Genomic DNA, 20,908 nt, shown 5'->3' on the forward strand with positions numbered 1-20,908 from the left:
GTTGCCACACGCTTTACTAGCTCAATGTCGCCGTTGCCTCCGTCTTGACAAAATGTGACCAGACGACACGAGTCCTAAACGCCGCTATAATGAAAAAAGTAGTGTGGAGCTTAAAAATGGACTTAAAAAGTGTCATGTGAACTCTAAGAGACAAGTAGTGCAGACCAACAAGAGCTTCTACAGCTCAGTTTATTAACTACTGTAAAGGTGAAATTCTGCCGGCATTTAAGATGAAATTCTTCAAAACATTTGCTTTTTTTAAATCAAGTTTTGTGGTGTTTAAGTGCTTAAGAGTGGAAAATGTCAATAAATATTCTTAAAAAGAAATTCTAAAATCTTAAATGCACAGTGAATGATTGATTAAACCTGTCGTGCTCAGTACTCAGGTATGTTTTGGTCTTCTGACATAAAGCAAAACTGACGCTACATCATTTCCATTGTTTAATCATCACAGTTGAAGCACATGATATAAAAGAATATTTACACAGATTAAAATAAAAGGAAAAGAAAACAGTCTTTTGACAACACACACACACACACCCGACAGCCCCGACTATCTACATATGCTTCTCCAAAAGTAGCAACCACACATTTAAAAACCCCACTTAAAATTAAGCCACATTTAAAATAAAAAAGGGAGTAAAGTGCATGTAGGACAGACTCCTCCGCGCAGACATTTCTGATATGACTGAGGAGAAGCTTCACTTGCTCACAGGCACACTCCTACAAAATGTAAAAAGGAAAACAACGATAAAAAATAAAAACCTGTGCTACACCGTTGCACTCATACATGGGACACACACACAGCCAGATATAAAAACAACAACATACAGTTCCTTAAAATGTCAACAATCACAAATGACGTCCTTCACATCCCAGAGAGAACAAAGCGGAAAAAAACCCCGAATCCCTAAACGAACCTTTTCTCACACACAGCGATACATTTAAAAATTAAAAATTAAAAAATAGTCTGAGTGGCATCAGAACTGTCAGAGGACATGAGACACATTTTTACTTCAGTTCAAAATGTAGTGAAATTTAAAACCGTTTCCGATCAAAACAGAGACATAAACATTCCAGGAATCCGGACCCCGATGCTTGTGTAGGTCAGATTTGCGTCAGATGTACTGAGGTATTGTGCAGTTAAAAAAGTACAGATAAAAGAAACAGCGTTGCCTCTTCACTTGGCAGTTTTGTTTCGATAAACCACTGGACACATTATACGACGACTTTATATCACCAGCCTCTGGTCACACATTTCTTTGGGGAGGGAAAACGAAACAAAATAATGTCTGTGGTTCCACCTGAGCTTTGCACAACTCATGCATACATCTAGTCTCAAAACAGCAGAACCGACTTTAACTGGTGACATTTATTTACTGTCAGACTGTACAAGGAGGACAGCCGTGTCCTGACGAAGACAAGTGGAAGGACAAGTAGGTTAAAAAAACAAAAAAGGCTGAACTATTCAGTCGACCAACAGCAGTCAAGTAAATATCAGGTTGTTGATGGGAGAAACCAGCAAAGATATAAAAGGCTCTGTGTGTGTGTGTGTGTGTGTGTGTGTGTGTGTGTGTGTGTGTGTGTAGGCTCAGGTGTCGTAACATTTGTTACCAAATATACAATCAGATGATTGTGTTTGCTGCGTTCAACTTCAGTGTTGTTTCACGTCACCAAGACCTTCATAGCCTCATCACCGCCTTTGTGCTGAGACTCGTGTGCGTCTCGTATCACAGATATTTTACAGAGGCTATTCATATCCTTTAAGGCAAGAGGCATTGGTTTGTTTCGCTGAATAAATCCCGACACTTTCACTTCAGGCTACATTATGTTCTTTCTCTCTCTCTCTCTCTCTCTCTCTCACACATTCAAACACACACACTCTCTCACACTCGCACTGTGAGGGTTACATGGTGTGGTAAAGAGTACTAACAGTTCTTTTCTTAAGCCTTCTTAGCGGGTGAGTCCTTCCATACTGCTGCCGTGTTATAAGAGTGAGTGCGGGCGAATGCAGAGATTTAAGGCCAGGATTGCCAAGGTTTTCTTCACTCCGACACGTTGGTGGAGAGACTCTCGTCGAGGTTTCTCCCGCTTCAGAGAAACTCTCCACATCCACTCCGGGGACATCCGGCTGCTGGTCAGCTGCTGCGGGACAGGCGTGGACTCGCTGCTTCTTGGACTCGTCACTGGTGTGAGCCGGAGGTTGTGCCGTAGATGGCGTAGACACGGGGGAGCGACTGAGCTCCCACTCACTCAGGTCATTGGCGAGTAGCTCCAGACAGCCGAGCTTGGCGAGAGAGGCCGAGCGCTTCATCAGGGATGGAGGGGTCAAGCCTGCCTGGCGAATCCTGGCCTCCACCTCTCTGACCCTCTTCTGGAAGCTGCTACTTCGCGCCTGGGTGCTTCCAGCACTGTGGCAAAAAACCTGGTCCACACAACTGGTCTTGCAGGCTCCCTCTGTGCTCACCTGCTGCAGGAAGGCACCCAGCTCACACAAAGTCTCCCACATCTCCCGCATGATAATGTCACCGTGGGGTCCCTCTGTGAAGCAGTCCCGGTCTGTGCCAGACTCGAGCTCCGTCACGCCCTCCAGACACAGGAAGTTCACAGAGGCAAAGGGCGAAAGGGGGATGTGGTGGAATGGATACGAGGTAGAGAGCAATCTAGTATCAGCAGGCTGGAGTTTGTGTCCTTTTGTGCTTCTGTTGTTATTTCCTAGCGCCTCTATCTCAACTATATCACCACTCTTGCTTTTCCCTGATCCTAAAGTCCAGTCGTTCTCCTCCTGCGGACAAACGGACGCGTCCTGAAAATGCGTCTCAGGAGCAGAGTCGACACTGAGAGAACGCCGATGCGAGCAGGAGGTGCTACTAGATGGTGGCGAGGAGGCCGCTGCAGGAGTCTCATGTTCCTGTTTCATTCTTTGCTCCAGCTGTTGTGTGACACGCCGCACAGAGCCCCTCGTCCAGTCCCTGTAGAGTCGAGCTGTATCCACCACCTCCTCCTCCTCCGCTTCTTTGTGTTTCACTTTCTCTTTCACATTCTCAGCTTCTTTCGGGGATGAGGCATGTGCATCCTCTATTTCCTGCGAGGATGTCTTCACACCCTGGTCGTGAACGTCCTGCGGTTGACTCGGAGGGCCAGGAGCTTCGGTCTCGGGGTTCACTGTGGGCTTCACTCCTGTGACCTGCACAGGGACGCTCATTTCCTAGAATAAAAACAGAGATAATATAAAAAGATTTACTACAAAGTCAAATAAATACAAGTTATTCAGATGAGACAGTTGCATTCTACTTTTATTCCACTAGGTGCTACCCTTGCACACAAGATCCCATTAGCTCCACTGTTGCTTCAAAGACAACCTTAACATACACTCAGCAGTAGTCTTACCTTTCTTTTCTCCTCCTCCTTCCCCTCTCTGGTGGAAACATCTGGAAGCAGCAGCAGTTGTGGTTCCTTGGCACAGCTCTTCAGCAGGGGTGACTGCTGCGGTGCAGCACAGTGACTTTTACCATCTTGACTCATGCCCTTGAACTTTTCCCTGGCACTGAAAAAGTTAATGTGATCTGCACTGTGGCCCAACATCATCTCACTGTCACGTGGAATGGCACTGGGATTACTGTTAAAATCACTATCAGAGGGAGGATGCGCCCCCGAACCGTCCAAACTGGGGTCGCATATCTGCTGGTTACAGTCTGGAGTTTTAACAGGCACCAGTACAGACGGATACGGGGGTTCAGTGGACTGTGTGCTTGATGGAGTTGGTGTTGACGTTGACGTAGGCTCAGGCACTGACTCTGCCATCGGTTTTGTCACTGGCAGGGGGCAGGACAACTCCTGTGGAGTGTTACCCCCATCTAAAGAGGCTGGAGTTGGAGCAGGAGAGAGTGGGAGGTGGTGAACTGAGGGAGGGGGGTGAGGCTGGCCCACTAAAACACTCTCGGCAACAGTCACGATGTCTGTCTTTTGAGGCTCTGGCACCACAGTGGCAGCCCTTGGCTGGGAGAGAGGAGGCGACGGCGGCGGCTGCTCCGCAGCGTCGCATACGCCGTTGGAGAGCGGAGGAGGTAACAGAGACACAGAGCCAGCTGTGGATTCAGAGCACGGGGGATCCAGCCGACTGCTTTGAGCTACAGAGGGAGTCTCCGGACCCGACGGATCTGCCACCCGCTCGCACAGCGGGAAGCTGGGCTGATTGGAGTGGATGCCAGTATCAGGCTGGCTGGTCGAGTGTGTTGCTTTGTTCGCGCTGGCCGAACTTCCCAGCGATTCCAGCAGTTCTTTGACAGACGGTCCAGGCGCACTGCTGGCCTGATTATGGGGGTCCGAGCGGCCCAGGCTGTGAGGTTGGACGTGGGATTTTGAAAGTGGCTCGTGGTGATCCGTCAGGTCGCTGTCAGAGTGCGAGCGCCACAGTTTGTTGTGCCTCTGCCGACTGTGGTAGAAGACAAAAGAAAACAAAAAGGTGTCAAGAATAGACCATTTATGTACAACTATACATACGCAGTCATCATGCCACACCTAGAATAAACTTGTGTGTGCGTCATTACTGTATGTGTACCTGGCCAGTAGTATGCCCTGATACTCCTCCAGCTGTCTCATGAAAGAGGGGTTAGGCATGGTCACAGCTCTGCGCTCCTTGACATAATCGAACGCCTTTTTCAAGTCCCAGCCGTACTCCTTCATGGCGTACGCGATCACTGTGGCCGCGGAGCGACTTATACCCATTTTACAGTGCACCAGACACTTGGACCCAGCTTTCCTGATGTGGATGTACAGAATTAGAGACATATAGATAAAAGAAAGGCAAGACAAAACAAGACAAGCAGGCTTGTGACACTTACTTCGCTCTAGATATAAACTTGTAGGTGTCATTCCAGTAGGCGAGCAGGTCAGTGGCCTCCTCATCATACACACGGATGTTGTGGTACTCGAACACACCGGGGAAGAAGTTATCGATCTCCCTCGTTACATTCAGGATGTACTGAACACTGTGTGAGAGTGAGAGGACAGAAAAGAAGAAGGTGAGACGGGGACACGTTCAATTTAAGATCTTAACTTTGTTGAGAATCATCTTAAAATGTGTTTTCTTGGATGGACAAAAACTTGTGCAATGCAATGTAGTGTGTCTTGCTGCCTCTGTACTTCTTCCTTACCCACTGTTCTGCAACTCCTCCAAATTGGATGCATTCCACTCTGATCCCTGTCGAAAACAAAAGCAATCTTCAGATTTATTCGGAATCTTCCACTGAGCTTTTCATAATGCTCAAATCCTACGGAAAGACGTGCTTTAATGCCCAATGTGCAGTCCAATCCAAACAAGGGGGAAAAATGATGAATCACTCTTGATTAAAACTGAGGCTTTCAATTATTAAGTGTTTTTATTAATTAATCTATGATCTGGCTGTCTTTACCCTGTGGATTTCACTGAAATGTGCAACAATCATGCAGCCAACCCACCAAAAAGACGTGATCAAAGATCTCTGTGGGACTGTCCATCTGGCCCAGAATGACTATCATCTCATTGTCGATGTACTCCTTGAACTCTCGCAGGTTGCAGGTCATGTGCATCTCCAGCTCAGTTCGGATCTAGAGAGCACAACCGGGCGGCAAAACAACAGAACAGAAAAATGTTAAAACTGAAGCCAAAAATGCAGATAATATATTTTTAATTCTACAAGATAAACATGGATGACGAGTGCATCTGAAGCCTGGGCTCACCTCTTTGCAGGTGACATTCTCGAGGTCTTTCTGCATCATTATCTCCCGCAAACTTGTTTTGATCTGACGCTCCGTCAGCTCTCTTTCTGTAGTTCTGTGAAAACACAGTGACATTGAAACACAGTGTATGTTAAATATGTGCCAAAAAACATTCAGGGTGTTTGTTTAACCCTTCGAGCACAGAGCATTTCCGCTGCTTTTTTCCATTACTTTGTTAAAACGTACAGTAAATACAGAGGCGATAAGAATGTGCAATATAGAGTGTCTTGTATCCCTTTTTTTCAGCACAACCTATAAACAATCTGATGAAAAACGTCTTCCAACTATACAAACACACATGAACAAAAAAGTACTAAAAAATGTTAAAATTGGATTGAATTTGTGAAATTTGGAAATACATCACATTTCAAAGTTCCCTTTTTTATGAACAAAAAGAAAGAAAAACGGTCTCGTTTTGTGACTTCTGCACAATTATTGCTATTTTATATCACTACTAAAAAAGTGACATAAAATGAATCATAACTTTGACTCAACAACACATACGGAGACGGAAAAAACAAGTTTTTTTAAAGCTTGAATATGTAACCTAAGCATATCCACATAAGGAGTTTATTATTCCCAGGCACAGATCCGTGCCGCTTGAGCACTAAGGGTTAAAAAAAAAAAAAAACAAACAAACAAACATTCTACATGAAATGAATACTAACGCATCAGAGAAAAGGACGGGTGAGTCGGCTCGGTGTGACTGCACATCCTGCATGGCATTCCACTCGTTGATGCGTGCCTGGTCGGAGGAGACCCTGCTTTGATAGTAGCTGACCCAGGTGAGGAACAAGCTGCCTGGGAAGTAGTTATGACAACGAGCCACCTCACACGCTTTATGGAGTGACTGGAGGGCCGACCTGTGATTTAATAACGAGCGTGAAGAGAGATTGAGGCTTTGATACAAGGACAAACATTTGCTAAGGATCTACGAAAGATGCAGATTACTGAAATGTGTAACTCACCACATGGCCTGCACAGAAACGGGCTTGAAAACATGCACTCTGCTATCTGTTGACACACTAAAACCTCTGAGAGCAAGAAGAAAGAAAACAACTCAGTTATCCATCGTCGCTCAGTGGTGTTGTGATTAAAAGCATGTGGCGTTTGACTTTTATTTACCCGTCTCCATCCAGGTGGATCAACGTGTCGCTCCATAAGGGCAAAATCAGCCCTACAGAACATGAACTGGAGAGGAAAGGAAATCATAATGTTACAATTATATATTTAAAAAAACAGGCGTGGACACATATACGCTTGTGTGTGTCTCTGTCTCACCTGTCTACAGGACTGAAATCCATCCCCAGCACCACGCTCTCCTCCGTATCCTGACGACCGTTGGTTGAAACCACCACCATGTAGCGGGTGATCTGAGAGTGGACACTCTCCAAACGAACCGCCTGTAGGAGGAAACACACACATGTGGTCGTCAGTCTTCAGATCTTTACCTACAGGTTTATTTGTGTTATAAGGCGTACCCACCAGTTTGATGTTGTCCTCTGGTCTGAGGAGAGTGAACATGGTTTGGAGGTGTTGCTGGATGTCTCCTGGTTACACGACAACAAGAGTGCAGCGGAGGAATAAATAACACCTTATTTGACTAAAAGCACATTTCTTCGTCATGCAATTAACATTCACTGTTCTCAAGGAAGACCGTTCGCCTTACCTGCATGTTTGCTGCGCAGCTGCGAAAAGCGGGAGGCAGAAGACGTGGAGGAGCCATTTCCTCGAGGTAAAAAAAGAGCAGCTCCTTTGACTGTCAGGAAACTTTCACTGATGCTGGAAAGAAAGAAACAGAACAATTTAAACTCAGTCAATCAAGGAAATAATACTTCAAGTACATTCCACTTCTGTCTTGTATCCTACTGGATAGCAGAGTCAATATTTTCTACTTGTACGTCCAGTAAGTGTACGTGTATGATGTTTTAAAGGAGGTGAGCGGGTGAGTACAAGGGGTGAATCAACTAAAGTTGCAGATAATAATAATAATATAATCAATAATAAGGATTATAAAAACTAAATCACGTAACCTAACCTATACTAACCTATACAGAACAATGTACCTTCATGAGCTTAAAACAGTGCAGTGACTAAGTGGAAACAAAGCTCAACTTGCTCTCCAGTAAAATGAATTGTGCACTATAACATTTAGAAATGGTGAGTGTGAATCCACACAAACAAAGTGTACGCGTGTCTAAAACAGTGTGAATGATGTCTGAGTGCAGACAAACTATTGACTCGGCCGATCGATCAAACAAACACAGAAATCACCAATAAAAGCCAAGCTGCCATTGCCAGCGTCTGTCCTCTGAAGCCAGATGATGATTCATCACATCCTCTGACTCTGGGACAATCTGTCAGGTACACTGTGTCCCTTTGCACCACTGTCAATATGCATTAGAAGCCCAGACAGTACAAAAAAAAAAAAGAATTAAAGGTGTGTGGAGCTGGAGTGCCTGTGAGCAGATGAGTTTGGCATCCGTCAGACATTTCACAAGGAGCACAGGGAAGGAAACCTCTACCTCCGGCTACTGACTCTGCTGCCACATCCTTCCCATTAGTCATCATGGGAAAAACCGCATGCCTGTGTCATAGTCATAGTCATAATGGAGAACTGCCAAAAACACTAGAGAGCGGAGCAGATACCAACAAGAACTGTGTCAGAGTCAGAGCTTCATGCCAAAGGAATCTGCTCAACAACCCCACTGGTGTTAAACAAACTGAATCAGTCTGGTTAGTCTGCCAGTGTTAATGATGGTGATGATGAAATAAACAAACCCTGACGCTGTCAACACACACACACACACACACACACACCGCGTATTCGTTCAACTTACAGCTGATAAATCCCCCCCGGTCTCATCTTCTCCCCGCAGCAGACACAGAAGCAGCCGGCACACGAGCTCCGTGGCGAGTTCACGACACCGGGAGGCATCGCTGCTCCGGTGGTGGCGGGGACAGGGCGCACTAAAAGCGGGCTGGAGGAGTGTCCGACCGTCGCTGTTGTGGATGTGAAGATGATCACTCCGCACTGACGGTGGTTGTTGTAGAATCGCTTTTTATCCGATACAAACCAAACAGCGCTAAAAATATAAATCACGCAAATAAAGTGACACGGGCTGCTGAAGGGCAGGTGTCTTCACATCTGCTCAGTGTTGCTGTTTCTGCAGCACGCGCTGCGGTAAATCCTGCTCATGACCGACCCACGGGGGAGGAGACACACGTGTCATACAGCCAACCCTCTGTGGATGTATGGAGGATTATCAGTGCCACAAGTGACCCCTGAAAATTCAACCAAGGTAAAAAGACTCCAATAAAACTCATTTATGTTAGGGGATTATTACACAATTAATTAAAGTTGAGTGGGGATTTTTGTTGCTGATGTCCTTATTCTGCTTATTGTCTACATTAACCAAAACAATGCTGTGTCATACAATAACTATCAGTCCTGACTCCATCTGTTTTGATATAAATCAAAACACCTCCTGTGTACAAAGTAGGAATGTCACTAGAGGCACTTACCACTATACAGTTCCGGCACGGCTCGACTCAAAGTGGTTTGGAATGGTTCGCTAGAGCAGGTACTAAAAAAGTACCAGGTACTGTGATTAATGGAAAAGCATTTAAAAAAAAAGGTGCTTGAACTGTGTAGTGGATATGCGCCACATGTGACACAAGAACTAAGAGGGACCCCAAAAGAGTCACATGGAGCCGAAGACGCTTAATCAGCATTGTGTGAACTTATTTAATAATGATTTGAATTCTAACAGACTTTTTGTTTATATTAACAAGTTACAAACTACACTTGTATATAAAGGCTTCTGGGTGTTACTGGACTTCATAATGACTCCCCATTTACGCTGTTTCATAGTCTTACGACATGTCCAAAAAGTGAGTGCAGGGTTCGAGATGACTCCCAATTTCTAAGGTAACATTTATCTCCCTAAACCTTACAATATTATAAAGAGAGGAGGAGAGAGAGCAAGCACTTCACACACAATAAGCACACACCTGGCGCAGGTAAAGAGAAACTGAACCGATCACATTTGTGTTGTCTGAGCACCCTGCTGCCAGAGGACGGGTGACAACGTTGAGAAACAAACTCTAGGCCAGTAGAAAATTCTCACCGGGGTCAATGATATCCAACACCTCGTGAGCGGCTGCCTTCCAGCAACAGCACACCAACAACAACAACTAGACAACACAACACAAACAGCAGGGATTGAGAAATCAAATAGGAGACTTCAGAGAGAAATCCGACCTTACACTTGGTTACGCTGCTTGTTGATTCCCAGTGGTTTCAATTTAGAAGACAGTTTACAAACAGAGGGGGAAATGCGTGGACACCAGCTGACTACCACTTCACAGCAAGGGATAAACAACAACAGCAACAGCAGCAGCAGCAGCAGCAGCAGCAGCAGTGTTTTCCTACTAGGTGTCCTGTGTGCCATTGCACAAGTGTGTATTTGCTTTGTGTTTATGCTGCCCTTGATTCAGCCGTCAGCTGAAAAGGCTTGATCTCCTCTTGATGATCTTCAAAAGCAATTTCTAAACCACAATAAGTCAATAAGTGTAGTAATGATGGTATTAAGGAAGAAGAAGACAATATGTTTTCTTCTTCTATGGGTTCGGATTAAGGATCATCTTGGTGGTAAGGCTTGTTTACTTCTGCACTTTCCTTTTACTACTCTTTTTTTACTCTCTTTTAATAACCTCATCTTAACTTTTATTATTTTAGAGTTTTATATCAGAAATTGTGTAGTTTCTGTAACTATTTGTACCATCTATGCTGCTATCTTGACCAGGAATCCCTGGAAAAAGAGATCTTGTATCTCAATTAGAGCTGAAACAATTACTCGATTATTAATTGATTACTAAATTAATCATCAACTATTTAATATAATCGGTTTGAAGCTTTATTTATGATTATAACAAGAATTCTGTTTAAGCTTCTAAAATGTGAATATTTTCTTCATTTTTTTTGCTCCACATAACAAAGAAATGATTAAAAACAGAATAATTTTGGTTTGTGGACAAAACCAAAATTAGATGAATCGATTATGAAAATAATCGTTTGTTGCAGCTCTAATCTCAATGGGACCTTCTTGGCCAAATAAAGGCTAAATAAAAATAAATAAATACATAAATGGATGATACTTACAAAGGTTCTAACATATCTTTTATGATTAATTAAGGTTAAGGATATTTCATCTTCATCATCATGTATGATTTAATCTAGGGCTACAACTATGGAAATGGTAAAAAACTAAAAATCAAATGGTGTTTATACAAAACCTCAAAATAACAACACTCAAATCCTTTGTTTTGTTCACAAAACAAAAATATCCAGTTTTTCTGTTAAATGGAGCAAAGACACCAGATGTGCTCACCTTTATAAAACCTTTAAAAACAAAAAAACAACTACTAAAACGACAATTAATTTAGTCATTGCTGAATAATTATTTGCGATCAGAAAGACGCAAATAAAAGACGGTTTGGTGTGTGATGCAAACAAACAGCTGACAGCAACAAAATCAGAACACTGACGTCAGTTTCAGCTTTCAGACAAACGTGTGGTTAAGGCGTTCCAGGTCGAGCCAGGAAGGAACCATCACGGGTAAAAAAAATCCTGAACTGAAGTAGGCAATTGAATCTCAGAAACCTGCAATGTGTTTTGTGTGTGTGCTTTAAGACCCGTCTCTCAAGTTCCACCTCACTGTTCTCTCATTTGTCTGCTGAAATTCACACCGTCCAATGACGAGCAGTGATGACCAGCCTGTGGTTGTTACATGTAGACAGATATCGGACACTGCTCTGTTGCTCTTATGTCTCCAAGTATACAAACGCACAGACAGTCACCTTAGGTATCAGATCACATATACAGTATAGTATTGTATAGTGCGCCCAAGGCAACTGGTTGTTCTTCTCACACACACACGTGTACACACACTGAGAGTCTATTCCAGCGTGATTTTGATTTTGATCGATTGTTCAGCCCAAAATTACAAAAGAAAATAAAATCAGGCAACTATATTAGTCTATTGGCATTCCTTAAATTCATGATTCAACTTTTCATCTAACAAAAGTTTTTAGACTGGGTTTTTTTCTGTATTTCCTCCCATAGGTCCACCACTGACATTGCTGCTCCTGCTGGTGTAACTATTGTGCTGATTTTCGGTCATTTTAATCAGCAGCACGACTGCAGTGGGCCCTGCTCATGCAGACAGACACACTACATTCACTAAAGCCTTATTCCAGTCTTAATGGACGTCGCTGCATGTGTCACAGCTGCTGACGTCTGCAGGGACATCCGTCAGCAGTGTGGGTGAAAATGAACAACCTGCTCGCCACATGTGACTTAATCACACATGTCACAATAAAACAGAACACAGAGACACTAACAGTCACTAACAGACTTTAAAAACACTTTTAAAGTCTGTTATAAACCTGTATTTCAAACTATCTATTATCTACCATAACCTCCACACAACTACTACACCACATCATGACCTTTCTCACGGCCTTTATCCAGCACATGATCATCGGCTACATTACATTTGTCCGTACAGCTGAGCTGACTAATGGCGTTTAAGTGACAAGGGAAGTTGGTTAATGTGGAGGTTATTAGATCATGTGACTGCTCCACAGCAGAAATAAGACAAATAAATGCTTATTCTCTAGGGATGCTCATATATTTAAAGATAGTGATGGTCCTAAATAAGAACATATAGAATTGAATATATTAAAATGAGTAATTCATCCATTACTTTTCAGCCCACTGTTGTAAACTAAACTAAATATGTATGATTGCTCCTTAAGAAACACATCCATAGACATAATGCATATGTAGCTTCTTACCCTAACCTTAACCATCACAACTAAAAGCCTAACATGGTAAACCGACCCTAACTTAAACCTATTTCTCACCCTTATTAAGTCTTAACTCTCAAAAAAGCCAAAAAGTAGACAAAGTGTCCTCACAAGGTCAAAATGTCTTTATATACACACACACACACAGAGAGACCTGCTATGTGAATATAGATTTCACTCCCAGCTGCATAAATACAGACAGTCCTCTCAGTTGGATGGCACAGAGCTCCAGTGACCAAACAAACACAGAGGCACTCTGACTTAGGAAGTGGCTACCAATCAGACCCTGGATCAGCACTGCAAGCTCCTTTGACCCACATAGGCAGAGCTGACATGCAGGGAATTGTCCTGCCCTCTAATGGACAGTCGGGGAAACCACAGACCTTTGTAACAGACAGGAGAGGATTTCTGGGATTTAATCCGTGCTCAAGAGAGGACAACACAACACAACACAACACAACACAACACAACACAACACAAAGGATGAAAGTAAAAGTGTTGCTGCGGCTAAGCTTTACTCTGATATCACACATAAAAAAAAACACCAAAAAAAGCTGATTGCTGGTGTACTATGACCAAATATGTTTAAGTGAAACAGGACAAACCAGATTCCCAACTCCAGCTCAGCGCCCGAGGCAACAAGGGACGACACAGAATACACCAGCAGCTCTTTGTCAGGTCGGAGCAATAAAAGAAAATAGTTCCATAGGCATAGGCATGCATGCAATGTGTGAGCCTTAATCATCAGCTCGTACTTCCTGTTCCCAGGTCAGGGATCAGCGGCAGCCACATAAGAGGCCCTGTGTTTTAATTATAGACCCAGAGGTCACAAACGGGGAAAGAACGATGACAACAATTTTGAGACAGAGTACATGGTCTTCTCTTATGTCATATCTTACCTCCTCGGTTGAGAGCGACGGTCATCCTCCCCACTGCCGGACTCCTAAAGACAAAAAATATGAGAAAATATACATTTAATAATTGTGATATGTTATTTTAAAAACACATTAGCAACAAAACAGAGACACTACAACATATTAACATCAATATTATAAAAGGATATTAATGCATTTTCCCATGTTCTTTATTCTCTGTGTCCATGTTTGGGTTATGAAACAAACACAGGACATCCTATGATCACATGCATACACAACTTCATATAACTGTGTAATATTACTATGTAAAAGTCGATGAATCAGCCCTTGAAGTGAAACTAACCAACTCTATTTGCCACAGCACAGAAATACTGTAAACAGTTACAGTACATACACATGACTGGTCCTGAGAATATCAGTGTTTGATTTAGGAAATGTCCTAAAGAGACAAAAATACACACACACACACACACACACAAAGGGCGGAGAGAGACGGCAGGGAGAGCAGAGTCCAACATCAACTCAATGTACACACGCTCCAGGAAAATGACCTCAGACTGTTTTTAAGGTGTATCCAGCTGGGCAATAACACACAATGACACACAAAAACAAGAAAGTCCACGAGGACGACACGGACAGAAATCTACAGATACTTTCTTGAATGAAGAGGCAGAAGATTGGCGGCAGATGTGTTGTCTGAAAACTAACCTTAACAACACTACAAGACCATTAACAACGTCATTAATGGAGGAAATGGATTACAGGTTAATGACGGGGAGATAACAAAAAAAAAAAATAATGAGGCCGAGTGAGGCTGCAGGATACAGGTGGAAAATGATATCACATGACCAATGAGTTTTTCCTTATCTGTGAAGGCGCAGCAATGATTGACACGGTCAATGTAAAGTATGTGCAAAGCATCTGTGTATTTAGTTTCCAGTGCAAGTGTAAGGTGGCAGAGAACTGGTAGGTTTTGTTATTGTTGAAGGGAGGAAAAAAAAACAAAAACAAAAGGACAGGTATGGATGGATGGTGGTGTTCACCGGTGGGTCATGTGACACTGTGTTCCAGCTCAAGTGTAATGTGATGTGTAACAATTTAATAAGTGCAATGGCACATTTGTTTGTACCCTCCGTCAACTGAGAGTATCCAAAGCAGGTGTAGGCTGCGGTTTCTCTCACTCGGCGACACAAAAGATATTTAAAACAGTTCCTGTGGATTGTAAACCATCTCATGTCGAGTATGTGACCCTGAGCCAGTGAAAGTATAATTAAGCCCCGTTTAAGAACAAAGGCTCGGAGGTGAAGCAGTAACTCTGAAATGCTTTAGTTCTATCAGAAACAACATTAATGAATTACTCTCAATTACATTACATTACATGTCATTTAGCAGACGCTTTTATCCAAAGCGACTTACATTACATATATATATGTATATACTGTATATATATATATATATATGTACATATATATATGTACATATATATATATGTACATATATATATATATATATATATATATATATATATATATATAAAGAATAACAATTAGTAAAACCCTGATTAACTGATAGCTCTAGTTCCATAAATGTGTAAAATGTGTTAACTATAACAAATAGGAACAAACAGTCTTAACTAATTTAATTAGTTAAAATAAAATAACTTGATTAAAAAAACACTCAATAACATAGTATAATTATAATTTTTTTAGGTCACTTTATCCAATAAATCTGTTGTTCCTTGTTGATGGGTCGGACATCGTGTGCTATCACCCAGCTTTGGTTTGAATTGGTAAACGTGCATTTTGCATATGTGAAAATGTGAGAGGAATTACCAAAGCGTATGGAAATGTCCGTCGCAATCATTCAGGGTTCTACGGCAATGGGGAAAAAGGTCCGTGCTGCACTGAGGAGCCACAACTACAGCATCTAACTTTTATGAAGAGTTTCACTAAAGTCAAAACTAATATAAAATAAAAAAGTTCTCCCTTAAGGACTTAATGAATGCTTCTGTTTTCACTACAAACACCCTTATTGTGAAGCAGACACATACCAGTGTGTCTGTGTGGGTTCAAAATAAGGTTCAAGTAAATATGGTGGCAGGAAAAAGAACAACCAGCAGCCATTTCACACAAACGCTTTACACAAGACTGCATGCACGCATACGTCACATGGCAGCAAGACACAGGAAACCAGACATTTCTCTTCCGCGCGAAGCCTTATCGCCGCTCGTGCATATGGGTTACGAGGCTGAAAGCATATTTCCACAAGAAAATGCTTCACATCCTTCACCGCCCCTACTTGCCTCACCTATGACACTTATGCATGTGATTCAAACTGCAGTTAAACATGAAATGCACAGGCTTTGACCCTGATACTTTGGGCAGCCGATTGCTCAATGTTACAATCTCTGAATTCTATAGTTATCATTACACTCATAGAACCTGTTTTAGTCTGAGGATATAAAACCTGTAAAGGATGGGGTGCCTTTCAAGGTAAAAGGTTTTTCAAGGAAACAATACCGCTGCAATGATTTGGGACACATTTGAGTTTAAACAAAAATGGTCAAAGTCAGACACTAATTTTCACATATAAAAACAATCATTTAATGATAATAAAACGGGCAATCTCATTTCCCTTTTGTGTCATCTAATAGAGTCTGACAGTAATGGTATTACTTATATAGTGCTCTTCTAGTCTTAATGACCATTCAAAGCTGCTTATGTTTGCCATTCACCCATTCATACGCATTCACTCACAGCGCATCTATGTGCAATGCTTACATATTTATTAAGACGATGCCAGCACAGCCTTCAGGAGAGGGGTTATGTGTCAAGCCCAGGGACACATAATGGAGTTTATTTTTGCTAATTTCTAAAAGGGACACTTCATAAAAATAAATAGACAGTTTTTTTTATACTAACTTTCAGAGATAAATGTGTCATGTGATCATCAAGCGGCCGCTCTGAGACACTAGTCTCATTCCCTGAACAACAGAGGAAGTTGGGATTGAAAAGAATACAATAAAATTAACTGTTTAACTGGCGTCAAAGAAAGTAAAAGCCCTACACCACTCTTCACTGAGTTTCTGTAAATTATAACAAGTGTTATAAGTGGACGATCTTCAATAAGAAAATAAATAATATTCCAGCACTGTAAGAGAATATCGGGATGAGTTGAAGACCAGGCAGAATCCAATAGCAGTCGTTTGTGCTTGTTCTTGTAATGGTTCTTGTGCCCTTGTTATTTGCCCAAGTTGCTCACTCACACATTGTGTGAACAAGACATAAAACCTTTAAATTGGAAACATTTGTGCAGTATATCACTACCTCCCTCTCTCTTCCTGATTATCCTGTGGACTTCCCTGTGTCTACAGAAACAAGACAAGGAAAGAAAACAGCAACCGGACGAGCTGCGTCTTTGCATCACGACACAACACACATGCACACTCTCGTGCAGCTGAAAAATTAAAAATGAGTGACCACGGGGAGAGGAGAATCAGACGTCTGTACGAGTGAGGAAATTGTGGTGAGAGAGTTGAGAGGTCACATCACACAACAACAGTGATTTGGTTCAGATTTCTAAAGCTACAGCGGAGTCATAAGCCAATGTGAGTTTTTGCGTGTAACCTGTGGAGACGAAGACGGGAAACAACAGCAACAATTCATCATTTGGAAAACACTGGCAATATAGTGCTAGTTATGATAGCTTAAGTAACAAAAAACCCTGTTAGGTCCTCGTGTTTTCTTTTTCAGTCATTTCCCCCCCTTGTGATAAGAGTTCTAAAGTATATACAACTTAATTAAATGGCACACAAATGGAACACAGTGCTAGTACATGTGTGCAAATTGTGTAAGCTGTCGCCATACGTAGTCAAGACAATTTGTGTATGCAATATTTGTCAAATTAGTTCATGACCTCCACCAAGGAGGTTTTGTTTTTTGGCTCTGAATGCCTGTCTGATAGTGAGCAGCATAACTCTTTCATAAAAAAAATTATTTGGATGAATTTTTCTGTGGAAAAAGATAAAGAAATAATTAGATTTTGGCCAGTTATCGAGACACAATTCAGGATAGACTGTTAACCTTGCAAGATAGTGTAATTAAACTGAGGTAAACTGAACGGCCTAGGGCTACATTCAGATTACCAGGCGGAACTCGTATGACTCATATCCAATTTTTGGGCAGAATTTTTCCTAATTGTCAAGACCAATTTTCAAATCTGATTGCTGTCACTTCTCGAGTGTTGACATTGTCGACCTCCATCACTGCAGCCTCACAAAGTCAAAGAATGAAAGAAGAAGAAGAAAATGCCATCATCTCGGGGCTAAATCCTGCTAAAATATTCTGTTGTTGTTGATGACATATACAAAAAGGTATTTGCGTGAGTGTGTGCCCTTTGAGAGTCATCACATTCAAATGCTAGACACTTGAATCATCAAATCCGGTCTGTAATTATTCCGATTGAAAATGAATCGGATTGGAACAATGTGGCTGTGTAATCTGAATGTAGCCTAACTGGTCATGGTTATTGAATGTATTTATATTCAGTTTCACTCATTCACTAGCACTGAACGCGTGCGTGAAGTTTAAGGAGGTATAAAAGTGTAATTGATGCTGTAACAGCAGAGGTGGGAAGTAATGAATTACATGTACTTGCGTTACTGAGTTAAGTTTTTTGTGATTTTACTTTTACTTTGTGGAAGTAGTGTACTTTGCTACGTTTTCAATCACAGTAAAACAAAAGTTGGCCTGAATTTAAAAAAATAAATAAATAAATAAATCACACACCGGAAACTTTGGCAGTGAATGATGAGGACACGTGAATGATGACGAGGACAGGTGAATGACAAGGACGGTGGACAGGTGAATTGGCATTAATAAGGTCCCTGAGTGAGTGAAAAAGGTGAAGCATTTGTGACCTTTGACCCATTTTGACTGATACATTATGTATTTACATATTTTATTTTGTCGCCACTTTCATTTGTAATTAATGTGAGATTTGTGTCCCCTTGTCCTATTTTGCACTATACACAAGAAAGAACCCCAACCTTGTTAAAAAAGTAACATTATATTAATACATTTATTACATGTACATTTTAAACAAGCTAGTTTTTACTTTAGGGTGAGTACAATTTTAGACTAGTACGAAAACAAAATAGTGGTACTTTTACGTAGAATATTTCAGTACACCATAAGAATAAACCGAAGGTTTGAGACATTTAACCTTAATTGTGGACACAGGGACTCAACACTACACAAAGAGACACGTCCCAAGCCTTGTTTACAAATCAGCACTCGAGAGCAGGCAGCTCATACTTGTATTCATGCGTGACACAAAGGTATTTACTTTAAAGGGAAGTGGAAAACATGTTTCCTGTTTCAGACAACAACACGTAAGACAGCTCATGCTGCAGTTTTACTGTCATGTAAACGAACAGGAAACCATTTTCAGCGCGGTGTCACATGCGGTGTGAGGAGTTACTCTTGTTTTCAGTGCAAGTGAACAACTGAACCTTTGAACTGACGGAAATGTGCAGACAGGAACAACAAGCGTGTGAACCGTGGAGGAGGAGAAGAGTGAAAAATGTCAAGCTACTGTTGCTAACAACACTTAGAAGTCGACGAGCAGAAATAAAAACACAGTATTTCTACTAAACAGGTTCACTTTAGCAGCGACTCTGACCCTCAGATGAGCAGCTATATTTCACGCATGCGCAGGGACACAAAGGCGAAGCACTTTATGACAGCCAGCAGCACATATAAAAATAAGACAGGGGAATTGGAAATTAAGCCAAGACTGGCAATCGACGGCTACGAGATGTTGGTTGTGGTGGTTGTGGAGGCAGCAGTTGTGAAGGAGAGCTCGACGAAGGCGGTTCTTACCGAAACGCAGGGGCTGGAGCTGGTGCTGGGGGTCGGTGAACGCTGCACGGTAACCAGCGCCATTCAGCGACTGGGAAGCAGACACCTGCGAGAAAGCGACACCGGCCAGATGAGCATTATTGTTGTGTGGGGGGGAGACAACCCCGCTGGACCCAGGCTGTCGCTCCTCTCTGCCGTTTCCCCCTTCTCTTTCCTCGCAGATCGCTGACTGTTTGACTACTCCCCGGCTGTTTCCTCTGTCACCACCACATGCGCATGCGCAGCTGCCATGGCTTGTCAGTCCCGTTTAACTGTATGTGTGCTGGACATAAACAAAGCGACTGTGAGCAGGACAGTCGCTTCTGAGAAATGTGAGACGTCACCTTTTAAAATGGTGAAAAACAAGTTTGCATTTGCTTCATAAAATACTTACTGTTTTAAAAGCTGAAAACCTATTGGTGGTTCTCAAACTGTGGTATGTGCACCACCAGTGGTACACAAGCTTCTTCTGGTGGCACCAGAGGAAAAACTGTTCTACTGTATATACCACTGTATATATATATACCCTATATATATAGGGTGGAGTGGCTAAGTGGTTAAGACTGGTACCCTATGTGCGAAAGACATCATGGTCGATTGTACTCAATTCCATTGTAAGTCGCTTTGGATAAAAGCGTCTGCTAAATGACATGTAATGTAATACCAGGGTATGTGATCAGAGAAAAGTGTGTAAAAGAATGACACAAATAAGAAAAAATAATATTAATAAGTTGAATATTAATAATTAGCATCACCATATCTCTCACTCAATCTTCACTATACCAGTGTGTGTGGATGATGAGAGAGCAAATTATCTTATTGGAATTAAAGCTGCCTCCTGTCAAAAGTCTGTAGCTCGGCCTACTTACACCACTGTAGTTTAACGTTGGCAATAATGGTGTTACTTCAAGAGCTCACTATTTTCTCAAGCCACCGGTCTAGATTCTTAGGCTATGGCCCAAAATCCTCTGCTCCTGAGGTGTGGCCTGCGACCCGAGCTTCAACTGCTAACATGTAATGACTGCCTGAGGGTATAGGTAAAAGAGGGACGTCTCACAAATGCACATGTAACACAGCACCAGGTAAAATATGTGCAGAAATTCAGAGGTCTGAAGCTGGCTTAAAACTTCAAACCTACTTCAGGCCATTTCAAAGTATTCATTTCTCCATTATAGACCATATATTTAGAAATGGATGTAATCTTCTGGGTCCATTATGAAGCCAAACAGGAAATTTAAATATACTGTCACTAGGGCGCAACTCTACTGGTTGCAAGCGGATCTCTGTATGAAGGATGTGTGAATGTACCTACATTCCACTTGATTAATAAACACAGTTAACATTTTCCTGAAGAGCTTTTGGTCTCAGTCCTAGTTTCATGTATTCTTCAAGCACATTCATTTTTACACTTTTGTGGAATACAGACAATAAAGTATGGCACATGAGTGAAAACCAGTGTGACTAACAGCTGACATTGTCCAATAAGAGTGAGCCTCTGAA

The 20,908-nt window shown here is 42.1% G+C and overlaps 1 protein-coding gene across 2 annotated transcripts; it reads right to left on the minus strand.

Moving 5' to 3' along the window:
• Nucleotides 1-428: 428 nt before the first annotated feature.
• On the minus strand, nt 429-19,636 carry ssh2b (slingshot protein phosphatase 2b). 2 transcript variants are annotated; one of them, XM_058627367.1, is made up of 15 exons: nt 19,391-19,636; nt 13,533-13,576; nt 7,430-7,542; nt 7,246-7,310; nt 7,042-7,163; nt 6,886-6,951; nt 6,729-6,794; nt 6,429-6,623; nt 5,722-5,815; nt 5,461-5,589; nt 5,157-5,203; nt 4,845-4,991; nt 4,562-4,762; nt 3,391-4,435; nt 429-3,208 (listed from the first exon to the last, which is right to left on the minus strand). In XM_058627367.1, the coding sequence occupies exons 1-15, from the start codon at nt 19,451-19,453 to the stop codon at nt 1,907-1,909; spliced, it is 3,699 nt and encodes a 1,232-aa protein (XP_058483350.1). In that variant the 5' UTR covers nt 19,454-19,636; the 3' UTR covers nt 429-1,906. The 2 variants fall into 2 exon arrangements, with proteins under 2 accessions (XP_058483350.1, XP_058483351.1); XM_058627368.1 differs by lacking the exons at nt 13,533-13,576; nt 19,391-19,636 and adding an exon at nt 8,601-8,824.
• Nucleotides 19,637-20,908: the final 1,272 nt, after the last annotated feature.

Source organism: Solea solea, chromosome 4, assembly GCF_958295425.1.
Source record: "Solea solea chromosome 4, fSolSol10.1, whole genome shotgun sequence".
NCBI classification, from domain to species: Eukaryota; Metazoa; Chordata; class Actinopteri; order Pleuronectiformes; family Soleidae; genus Solea; species Solea solea.

Bases quoted from the DNA above. Each gene is read 5' to 3' on its own strand.
- ssh2b (XM_058627367.1), bottom strand. From the start codon at position 19,453: ATGGCGCTGGTTACCGTGCAGCGTTCACCGACCCCCAGCACCAGCTCC. The intron at 4,763-4,844 runs GTAAGTGTCACA...CATCCACATCAG, and splicing joins AAGTTTATATCTAGAGCGAA to GAAAGCTGGGTCCAAGTGTC. The intron at 3,209-3,390 runs GTAAGACTACTG...TTTTTATTCTAG, and splicing joins AGGAGGAGGAGAAAAGAAAG to GAAATGAGCGTCCCTGTGCA.